Source organism: Helianthus annuus, chromosome 8, assembly GCF_002127325.2.
Source record: "Helianthus annuus cultivar XRQ/B chromosome 8, HanXRQr2.0-SUNRISE, whole genome shotgun sequence".
NCBI lineage: Eukaryota > Viridiplantae > Streptophyta > Magnoliopsida > Asterales > Asteraceae > Helianthus > Helianthus annuus.
In genome coordinates, this window is record NC_035440.2 from 377669 (window position 1) to 388314 (window position 10646).

Genomic DNA, 10646 nt, shown 5'->3' on the forward strand with positions numbered 1-10646 from the left:
TCAAAACCTCCACACACCGTGTGGTCTAAAAAAAATTAGCAGATGGTTTTTTTTCAAAACCTCCACACACCGTGTGGTTTAAAAAAAATTAGCAGAGGGTTTTTTTTCAAAACCTCTACACACCGTGTGATCTAAAAAAAATTAGCAGATGGTTTTTTTCAAAACCTCCACACAACGTGTGTTCTAAAAAAATTAGTTGAGGGTTTTTTTTTTATTTATAATTTTGTTCTCTTTTCAAAGAAAAACAAAAGTCTGACCTACCACGTTCCACCAACGTCTCAACCTAGCAACCAACCACTATCTCCATCTAATTTCCGGTGAAAATAAAAAAAGAAAAAAAGAAAACATTTATTTCATACCTACCAACATATGGATTCATATTTTAAGAAAAAGAAAACATTTTATTTATTCCATGTGCAGTCAGTCTCAAACAAGAAGTCTTTGATCCCCACCCAACACTCAAGTAAGTAGTTCAAGATTCCATCTTTTGCTTACGAATTGTTTCTTTACTAATAATAATATCTGTCTAAGTTTCAGCACCTGTTAGTTGGTTCAAATCAAATGGCAGAAGAAGAGGTAAGTAATCTTATGATCGATCTCTATGCATCATTTGATTTTAGGGTTTTCTTTCTACTGCATGTATGTGTGTGATTGGGCAATTGAACTCTCGTCTTTTAGGTTGTTCTTACTGAAGAAAAAGGTCATGTGAGATTGATCACCTTGAACCAACCAAGAAAACTAAATGTCATTTCTCCCAAAGTGGTAATTTCAAAACCAAAACCATAACCACCTCTCTCTGTCTTGTTTTTAATCATCTCTTTTGCATTTGCATTTGCATTGTTAGGTTTATCTGTTAGCACAGAACCTGGAAAACTGGGAAAAAGATGAAGAGGCAAAGCTAGTCATTATTAAGGTTACTTAATCCTCCTCATTAATTATTAATCAGATTAAAACCATTAGTTAGTACTAGTATAACTGATGACACTTTTGTTTCGTTTAGGGAGCCGGCCGTGCATTCTCTGCCGGTGGGGATTTAAAAGTGTTCTATGATGGCAGGAATTCAAGTAATCTCATAATTCTTAGTCACTATATTACCCCTTAATGTTTATAGTCATTACAACTTGTTTTGCATGTCTCAGAGGATTATTGTCTTCAAGTGGTATATAGATATTATTGGCTCTGCTATCACATCCATACCTACAAGAAACCACAGGTGTTTTTCAAAACCGCATTTCAAAGTATGATCCTTTTCTTTTCTGTTATGTGAGTTTCAATTCTTCTTTTTTTTTTTTGCTAGGTTGCTCTTGTTCATGGGATTGCAATGGGTGGAGGCGCAACACTTATGGTTCCTATGAAGTTCTCAGTCGTAACAGAAAAAACCGTAAGTTTTAGTATTTATGTTTCACTTCCGGTTTCTTTATATCAAAATAAATCTTTTGTTTTTACCTTTTTTTTTTAATTTTAGGTTTTCGCCATGCCAGAAGCAAGTATCGGGTTTCACACAGATTGTAGCTTCTCATACATTCTTTCTCGTCTTCCAGGCCGTTTGGGTACATATTCAACTTGTCTTTGGGATTGCTTTGCTTATTAACGCTACGTATTTGCATATTGTGTTTGAATACAATAATAAACTGTTTTGTCAGTTACTGAGTGTTTCATGTTCGGGACTGCTTAATTCCATGACCGAAATAAACCGTTTTGAATATGCGGCTTGAAAGCGCTTATTCCAGATGCTTAGTACGCACTTGAATAAGCAGATAAATAGTTTTTACAAGCAATCCAAACGCCCCCTTTATAGTGTTGCTGACAAACTTTTTAGTTTTCTACAACCGAATAGAAAAAAAAAGCAATTTTATATAAAAGAAACAAAGGGAAATGTTGAAATGAAAAAAAAGATACCGGCTTTTGGTGGTTTTTTTGTAGGTGAATACTTTGGCTTAACCGGGGCCCGGTTAAGTGGTGCGGAGCTAGTTGCAGCCGGTTTAGCGACCCATTTGGTTCCTTTAGATGTGAGTTTGAACTTTAGAATCAAAGCAGATTGTTTTAAAGATATTTTGGTAATTAACTAATTACAAAATTTGTTAATTTTATTTTCAGAAATTGTTGGAACTAGAAAACCGTTTGGTGAGCTTGAACTCTGGCGATGAGAGTGCAGTGAAAGCTGCTATTGAAGAATTCTCTTCAGATGTTCAGATTAGTCAAGAAAGTGTATTACACAAGTAATGAATCTGAAATAAAAAAATTAAAGTTTTTACTTTTGGAAATTTACATGAAATTGATGCTCTTTTCATTTGATTTCAGACGGGAAGTAATTGACGAGTGTTTTTCAAAGGATTCTGTGGAAGAAATTCTAGAATCATTTGTAAGTTCCCTTCTTTTTTTTTTCTGGCAAATTGAATCTTTTTGTACAATGTATAAATGTATCTGTAACTTTCACAGGAAGCTGAGTCAAGAAAGGAAGGAAATGAATGGATTGTGCCCGTGCTTAAAGGCTTAAAAAGATCGTCTCCAACCGGTTTAAAGATAACACTTAAATCGGTAATTTTCTTCTTTACAATAAATAAGGAGCATGAGTCTAAAATATCAGAAGACTTTAAATTCCTACTTTAAGAATGTTTTGAAGGTTTTTTTTTTTTTTTTTTTAACTTGACAGATTCGTGATGGGAGGAAGCAAACGTTATCAGAGTGCCTGAAGAAAGAATTTAGACTAACAATAAATTTACTCCGAGCCATAATATCCGGTGATGTTTTTGAGGTATTATTCAGAGGGGCATAGATAACTAGCAGAATAATATACTATAGTAAAGTTGTTGGTTTTTTGACACAACTGATTTTTTTTTTTGATTTTGGCAACAAATAGGGTATTCGTGCTCTTACCATAGACAAAGATAACTCTCCAAAGGTAATCTTTTTGATCCAAGTTGGATTCTGGAAAACATTAGTAGTTGTTATTACATAGTAATGCTCATTAGGTTGTTTGAAATTACAACAGTGGGATCCTCTGACCCTTGGTGAAGTGGATAGCAAGAAGCTGGATCTTGTTTTTGAACCATTTGAAGAGGCTTTGGAGCTCAATATTCCCGAAAATGAAGAACAGAGGTTAGTTTCTACATGTTTATTATATTGCTATATATTAATCATAAAAGTTTTTAATGCAAATTGGTGGTTTACAGGTGGACTGGAAAGTATGAGGATTCAGTGTATGCTGGAAAATAAGATAATTCATGGTGGATGTGATGGAAGTTAATGCTGCGCTGTGTTATTAAAAGGTTGTGTGTTATGTTGTTCTTAAATAGTTCAAACTGAATAAAAGATGTATTTAGTCATATATTTGTAAGAGCTCTGCTGCTTCTCAGGCGCATAGGTAACATTATATATGAGCGAAATTGGAATTACATGATCATGTACTTTACTTCACTTAGCTATGTACGTTTACTTCTTCATCTCTTGTATTACAGAATCTTGCATGACTATGTATGTACTTGAGAATAAATCAATAAATACATGTGTGCTTTTGTTCATAACCCATGAAGTTGGCCTATCCATGGTCATACACCATAGGTAAGTTTCTAAATTCTAAGCACATGTTCACTACTTCTGGTATATCATCGAAGAAGGCCATCCATTTAAGTTGTAGTGATCAAGCACCTCCGCGAAGCCAAACAAGCGTGAGCGAAGAGATATGGGAACCAATCACTACATTCTCTTTTTTTAGTTAACCTTTAAAATTTTGTAAAAACTTTTTAGTTTTTTTTTTGAAAATTAAACTTCATTAAAAACAACCTCCGACCTAAACGGGCAAAAGGCCAAACACAAAAACAAACACCTTCGACCCAAACGGGCAAAGGGCAAAACAATTACAACATTTACATCGGATATTTACACCACTCCTTCCAACTAATAAATTTACATGAAGATCTGTTTTTAACCCAACCATAACCCCTTGATTTTATCTCCGCAACAATCTCTTGAGGGCTTCTTCTGATATTCTTGAATACCATCTCGTTTCTACCTTTCCATATACACCCCACCAAAGTTATAACCAAACCAAGCATAAGCTTTTTAGCTTTCTTCCCCAAAAGGCAGGAATTATGTATATCCAAAAGATCTTTGAAAGCGAAGGCGAAGATTGGAGGAATATTGCACCAAGTACTGACAGCCGCCCAAACCCGGGTAGCTATTGGACATGCTGTGAAAAGGTGATCCGTCGATTCCTCGTACTCGTCGCAAAACGGGCACATCACCGATGAAATATCAACATTTCTTCTTTTCAGATTAACTCTTGTAGCTAGCCTGTCTAGATTGCCTCTCCAAGCCATTATGTTACATTTCAGAGGAATCCATTTGCACCATTCAAAGTTGGGGAGAAGGCTATTTCCCCTATCCATTATGAGCGCCTTTTTCACCAATAACACCGAGAACCCCTCCTGATTTTCAACGTTCCAGTACCAAGAATCCATGTCGTTGGACAGTCTCATCCTGTTGATAACTTCTTGGCATTCCTGCCATTTCTTAAGCTCGATGTCCGTCTCGGGTTGTCTAACCCAATTCCAAGAGTAGCCTTCAGTTCTATGAACTGAATTAAGTCTTTCCGCAACCCTGCAAAATTTAAATCTTTCCAAAACAAACAAATGTGGCCATCTTTCCAAGAAAGGAGAATCGCCCACCCAGGTGTCTAACCAAAACCGAATACCATTACCGTTTCCAACTTTACCCAAAATCATCCTGTTTAAACCCTTCCCGTTAAGTTTTATTTTGGATATAACTTTCACAATATCAATCCAACAACCAGCATTGTTACCACTTAGCGGAAGAAAACTTCTTATATTAACTTTACCATCCAACAACCAGCATTGTTACCACTTAGCGGAAGAATACTTCTTATATTAACTTTACCATGACACGCTTCCACCACTTTTCTCCATAAATTTTGTTTTTCGACCTTGTACCTCCGACCCCATTTATAAAGGAGAGCGTCGTTTACATCTTTAAGCCTATTAATACCCAAACCCCCTTATTCTTGGGCCAAGTAACTCAATCCTAAGTCACCAAATTCATTTTATTAATATCACTAAAACCCGTTAAAAGAAACCTTCTCATCTTTGATTCAAGAGTTTTTATGATTCCCAAAGCAACCTTATATAAAGAAAAGTAATATAAAAAACTTTTTAGTTAATGAACTACACATAATCTATAGTAATTTTTTTACTTGTTTATTTATGATAAAAATAAATAAGTTTAAATAATACGTACAAAGTTAAATATACATGGAAATTGGAAAGTTCCTTTAACAATCAATACCAAACACCCTATATGAATATCCACAAAAGAAGCGTCAACCAATCTCCACACCACACTCCTCTCTCTCCTATCCCACTTCCATGGCCGCAACACCCTTCTCTCTCTCTTCCTCCGTCGACCTCCACCGCCTTCTCCGCCACCAACCACCCTTTCCCAAAACCCACTTCATAAACTCCAACTTCTTCCCCAAATCCACACCTCGTTTCAATCTCACCCTCACTTGCTCCTCCCCCTCGTCCTCTTCCTCCTCATCTTCTTCAACTCTCCAAGAAAACCCACTTCCCTCAGGCAAATTCCTCTCATACCCAGATCTCCAAAAGCTCCAATTCCTCCAAAGTTTCAAACTTTTCCACAAATTACCATCTGGGTCAATGCTGTTAATCCGTGTGATGCAAGAGCAAGAAATGGACATGACAGTTGAGTTACTGGCTGAATCTTTTGCAGAGTCTATGATGCTGCCTAAAGCTTATGTCAAGCTCTTGGCTTTTCTGGTCAAACAGTACTTGATTGAGAGGAGAACTCTTATGCCTCATGCTGCCACTTTGATTGCCTTTCATAGAAGAGAAGATACTGATGATCAAGGGGAAGATATTCAATTAGCAGGGACTGTGGAAGTAAGTTTTAATAAGTTGGGGGCTAATGGTTCACCTCCTACTCCCACCCCTCCAAAGGATGCACCTTATATTTGTAATATGACAGTTAACAAGTCCCTAAGAAGGTAACATTTCTTCTCTTGTGTGTTTTGATATCTTTTAGTTGTGCTGCATTTGGTATTATAATTTTAATGGAGGATCATTGGACTTTAAGTTGATAATGTTTTTTCAACACTTACTAATCATCAATCTTGATGTGAACTACAAACCATATAAGAACTTAAGGAGCATCACAAAGATTGAAAAAAAAATTCTTACTAATTTTGGGGGGATAAGCGCTAGGTTAGACATTCAATAATAGTAAATGAGCACATAACTTTAAACCTAAGCATTGACTAATAAGTGATTCCTATTCAGGCAGGGCATTGGTTGGCAACTTTTGAAGGCAAGTGAAGAACTTATTTCTCAAATGACTTCAGTTAGAGAGGTTTACTTGCACTGTCGAATGATTGATTCAGCTCCATTTAACATGTATTCAAAAGCAGGATACTCTGTCTTCAAGACTGATAGCATCTTGATCCTTTTAACATTACAAAGACGTAAACATTTAATGTGTAAACAACTTCCTCCGGCAACAAATATCATTTCAGAGACAAATTCATCGTACGACGATGACAAGACAAATTCATTGTACGATGATGACAAAAATCTTGCACCAACTGATGCCTAAAAGTGTTGCTGAAGAGATTCTTGAAGTTCTGTTCATTCTGGTTTGAAGTCATCTATCAGAGTTGACTTTTATTAAAAGTCAATGCTCGATCATATGATGGCACTTCCAACCATGAACCATCCTTGGGTCATAGGCATGAGGTATGATGTCTAAAGCGCTAGTGTATCATAGTTTTTTTAGTTTTGTTTCTGAATGTATATTTGTTACACAGAAGAAAATACGCCTACAATGCATACTAACATATGAAAAGTACATGATGTTTCTTAAAAAAGGAAAAAATATCAAATATTGTCGTTCTTTTCTCTTTGAAGATTTGTGGGGTCTTCAAGTTCCATAGAGGAACATCAAATCTTTAGTGAGATTATGCTATGCTTGTTTACAGAAATGAAAAATAATTATTTTCGAAACATAAAAGAGTCTATAAAGTTCTCATAACATTCTAAACGCATGCATTGCCATGCCCAATCCTTTAGAGTTTGTATAAATGATGATTTGGAGTTCTTTCACACATTCTTCCATTGATGGCCTTTCATTACTATCAACGCGCACACATCTTGATGCTAAGTTTGCATACATCAACACTGACTCGATTGTGTATGAGCTCCGATTCATTTCTGGATCAATGACCTTTCTCAACCTCTTTTTGTCATTCAATAAATGTCTAACCTGCAAGTTTCCAAAAATACCCTTGCTGATATGACCTAGAGACTGTTTATAAGGTCCTGAATAGTGATAGAGCCGTACCTGAAGTACAAGATTTTGATCATTGGGTCCTTGGTTGAGGTCCACGGCTCTACGCCCAGTCAAAAGTTCAAGCAAAACAACCCCAAATGCATAAACATCACTCTGTAAAGTGAGTTTTCCTGTCTGTTATTAAAACATTTTGATTAAAACGTTGTAATTATTTGAAGATGATAATCTTGTTAATCACAGAATAAACGAAGTTACTGCTTACTGATGTATATTCTGGGTCAAAATAGCCAAATGTGCCGAGCACCCTTGCTGTTACATGAGTTTCTTGACCCTCTGGCATTAACTTAGCCAAACCAAAATCTGATACCTTTGCTTCATAGTCATCACTTAGAAGAATATTAGTTGATTTGAAATCTCTATGTACAACAGGAATTCCAACTGCAGAACTTGAATGCAAATAAGCAAGTCCTCTTGCTACCCCAATCGCCACTTTAAGCCTCACAGCCCAATCCATCTTCTTTTCCCCAATTCCTGTAATCACTTTCTTCAAATTACAATATGCACACCGACATAAATATTCAGATAAATATATCTATCTAATACCATTTAAATGATCTTGTAGATTTCCTTTTTGCATGTATTCATAGACCAGAAACCTGTGCTTTCCGTCTGCACAATACCCTATCAAAGAAACAAGATTTGGATGATCCAATCTGCTCAATATATCAACTTCAACCCGAAATTCCCGCTCCCCATCTGCTGCTCTAAATGGTGGTAGCTCCATTTTCTTGATTGCCACAACCTTCCAATAAAACAAAATCAAGATTCTTACTTTTCATTTAAAATCTCTTCTTTTTTGTTAAAAAAATTGATCTGATCCCATCTTTATCAAGATGATCCTTTGTCAATTCATCCAGTGATTTTTTTTTTAATTTTTAGAAACTTCATTTTCTTGATTAGAACAACCTTCCAATAAGATTCAAAATTTTCATTCAAAGTCTGTTACTTTTTTCTAATTTGATCGAATACCGTCTTTATCAATATCATATTTGTCAGTTTATCTGGTTTACTTAAGGAGGCTCCACTATCTTGATCCTACTTTTCACAACAAATTTGTTTATTTTTTCCTGATTTGATACAATCACGTCTTTATCAAGCGTCAATTTATCGGGTTTTCTCTAATAAATTACAAGCAAGATTATAAGTTTTTGAAAACTTACCTCACCAGAGGCCAGCTTTCCCTTGTAAACTTTGCCAAATCCTCCTTTTCCAAGCAGGTTTTCTTCGCTGAATGAACAAGTTGCCTCCTCCATTTCCTTTAGTGTAAAAACCGACGATTCATGTCTTCTTTTTGGAGGCGGGTTTTGAATATTTTGATCATGTTCAAGCTTCCAGTACTCCACAGGTCTATAAACCCCTGCAAATTCATCAATCACCCACCGTTAAAATTTCATAAATATTGGGTGGGAACTTGTAGAAACTTACATGGATCAAGATGATCATCCGATTTGCTTCTCCTTCGCTTATTCCAAGCCGAAACTAACCCAAACGGCATGATGATGTTTATTCAGCAAAACACATCTATGTTAAAGAAAATTACATAAACAGAATATGAGTAGAAGAGTAGATGTTATTGAGAGTATGTATAAAGCAAGTGTAGTTCAACAATACCCTTCTTGGGATTTATCACTTGAAGTAGAAGATAAAGAAATGAACAGGGAAGGAAATATATTGATATTAATCATCTAACAAATAATGGAAGTAAGGTTGTTGATCTTTGAAAATGAAAGAGGAACCGATATTTCCCTCCAACCTCAACTCATATTACCAACTTAAAAAATTGCCCATCCACTTCTATGTACAACTTTCATTGCATGGTGTACAAGTGATTGGGCTTTTTTTTTTTCCTATCCTACCATTCTTTCATCAAGAAAACATTTTTGAATTTTATGAAGAGCGTTGTGGTTGCCAAGTCTTTTTCTGAGGTTTCTTTATTCATTTTCTTCTCCTTAATCTTCGATTAGTTCCATTTTTTTGATCGATTAGTTTACAATTTTTGTTAATATTAAGTATCTGATGTGACATGACGTGTTCCACTAAATATGGGCCAGCAGATTTAAATGAAGTGACTACAAAATGAAATACACATAGACAAAAAGTCACTCACGCTTGCGATCGCAGATAACATTGGTGATCCCTGGCTAGCTCTTCTAAAGAAAGTCACCGAATACCTCCCCTAAAGAAAGTGACCGAATGCTACAACACTGATGCCCCTTTGGTTAAAAAGTATCATATTTTGTGATGTTATGTTTACTTTATTAATTCCAACAAAGATTAAAAGCTGAAATTTAAAAACTCAATAGTAATACAAGGAAAATGTGGATGTTATTCTAATTGCACATTTTGTCCTTTTGCTAATATGACAATTAGGGATTTGTTTTGATGGGTAAAGTTCTTGTACAAATAATCTTAACATACTAAACATACAAATTGAAGGAAAACTCAAAAAGACAAGGTGACATTTTTGTAATTATCAATAACTATCAAAGTTACTCTACAAATATACCTAAAAAAACCTAACCACTCCCCCACCCCCAAAAAAAACCTAACCACTCCCCCCACCCCAAAAAAAAAACCTAAACCCCTCACCCCCCAAAAACCTAAAAAAAACCTACCCCCCCCCACCCCCCAAAAACCTAAAAAAACCTAACCCCCCCACCCCCCAAAAACCTAAAAAAAACCTAACCCCCCCTCCCCCCCACCCCCAAAAACCTAAAAAAAACCTAACCCCCCCTCCCCCCCACCCCCAAAAACCTAACCCCCCCCCCCCCCCACCCAAGCTAAAATGCTAAAAACTAAACCCCCAAAAAAACCTAAAAAAATCTAAAAAAATAAAAAAACACACAAATTATTTTATTTTATTTTTTAACATTTTTTATTAAAAAATCGCTACTTTTAGTAGCAGCCAAAAAAATTTTTTTTTTTTTTTTTTGCTAACGAAATGTAGCGATTTTTTAATAAAAAATGTTAAAAAAAATTTGTGTTTTTTAAGGTATTTTTGGTTGTAACTTTGATAGTTGGTGGTAATTACAAAAATGACATCTTGTCTTTTTGGGTTTTCCTTCAATTTGTATGTTTAGTATGTTAAGATTATTTGTATTTGATCTTTTGCCTTGTTTTGAAACACTTAGTGTCGTCCTTTAAATACACCTAAAAATTTAAGTATACCTAAAATTACACATCTTGTCTCAAACTTTGATAATTACACTAAGGTTTCTTTAGAGTAAATTACAAGTTTTGTCCTTTATGTTTGTACCAAATTGCAGACA

The 10646-nt window shown here is 35.4% G+C and overlaps 3 protein-coding genes across 4 annotated transcripts; 2 read left to right on the plus strand and 1 right to left on the minus strand.

The window, feature by feature from the left end:
• The first annotated feature begins 353 nt into the window (after window positions 1-353).
• On the plus strand, window positions 354-3521 carry LOC110871712 (3-hydroxyisobutyryl-CoA hydrolase-like protein 5). Of its 2 annotated transcripts, none has more exons than XM_022120429.2 (16): window positions 354-463; window positions 538-576; window positions 679-762; window positions 845-913; window positions 1001-1064; window positions 1140-1213; window positions 1298-1381; window positions 1466-1550; window positions 1924-2009; window positions 2098-2219; window positions 2302-2362; window positions 2440-2538; window positions 2654-2755; window positions 2861-2902; window positions 2993-3099; window positions 3174-3521. In XM_022120429.2, exons 2-16 carry the CDS (start codon window positions 562-564, stop codon window positions 3214-3216), a joined length of 1137 nt encoding a protein of 378 aa, XP_021976121.1. In that variant the 5' UTR covers window positions 354-463; window positions 538-561; the 3' UTR covers window positions 3217-3521. The 2 variants fall into 2 exon arrangements, with proteins under 2 accessions (XP_021976121.1, XP_021976122.1); XM_022120430.2 differs by having other exon boundaries at window positions 368-463; window positions 532-576.
• A 1780-nt stretch (window positions 3522-5301) lies between these two features.
• On the plus strand, window positions 5302-6934 carry LOC110871711. The gene is made up of 2 exons (XM_022120427.2): window positions 5302-6019; window positions 6312-6934. Exons 1-2 carry the CDS (start codon window positions 5382-5384, stop codon window positions 6622-6624), a joined length of 951 nt encoding a protein of 316 aa, XP_021976119.1. The 5' UTR covers window positions 5302-5381; the 3' UTR covers window positions 6625-6934.
• Window positions 6861-9230, minus strand: LOC110871710 (probable serine/threonine-protein kinase PBL28). The gene is made up of 7 exons (XM_035976295.1): window positions 8989-9230; window positions 8803-8898; window positions 8538-8734; window positions 7921-8119; window positions 7580-7848; window positions 7369-7491; window positions 6861-7290 (listed from the first exon to the last, which is right to left on the minus strand). The coding sequence occupies exons 2-7, from the start codon at window positions 8870-8872 to the stop codon at window positions 7054-7056; spliced, it is 1095 nt and encodes a 364-aa protein (XP_035832188.1). The 5' UTR covers window positions 8873-8898; window positions 8989-9230; the 3' UTR covers window positions 6861-7053.
• Between the last annotated feature and the right edge of the window lie 1416 nt (window positions 9231-10646).

What these genes read in the sequence shown, in the direction of transcription:
- LOC110871710 (XM_035976295.1), bottom strand. Translation starts at nt 8,872, where the DNA reads ATGCCGTTTGGGTTAGTTTCGGCTTGGAATAAGCGAAGGAGAAGCAAA. An exon ending in GAAAGCTGGCCTCTGGTGAG is followed by an intron (nt 8,120 to 8,537) that starts GTAAGTTTTCAA and finishes TTTTATTGGAAG; the next exon opens with GTTGTGGCAATCAAGAAAAT. An exon ending in ATCAAAATCTTGTACTTCAG is followed by an intron (nt 7,291 to 7,368) that starts GTACGGCTCTAT and finishes GGAAACTTGCAG; the next exon opens with GTTAGACATTTATTGAATGA.
- LOC110871711 (XM_022120427.2), top strand. Translation starts at nt 5,382, where the DNA reads ATGGCCGCAACACCCTTCTCTCTCTCTTCCTCCGTCGACCTCCACCGC. An exon ending in GTTAACAAGTCCCTAAGAAG is followed by an intron (nt 6,020 to 6,311) that starts GTAACATTTCTT and finishes ATTCCTATTCAG; the next exon opens with GCAGGGCATTGGTTGGCAAC.
- LOC110871712 (XM_022120429.2), top strand. An exon ending in CCCATTTGGTTCCTTTAGAT is followed by an intron (nt 2,010 to 2,097) that starts GTGAGTTTGAAC and finishes TTTTATTTTCAG; the next exon opens with AAATTGTTGGAACTAGAAAA. An exon ending in TAAAGATAACACTTAAATCG is followed by an intron (nt 2,539 to 2,653) that starts GTAATTTTCTTC and finishes TTAACTTGACAG; the next exon opens with ATTCGTGATGGGAGGAAGCA.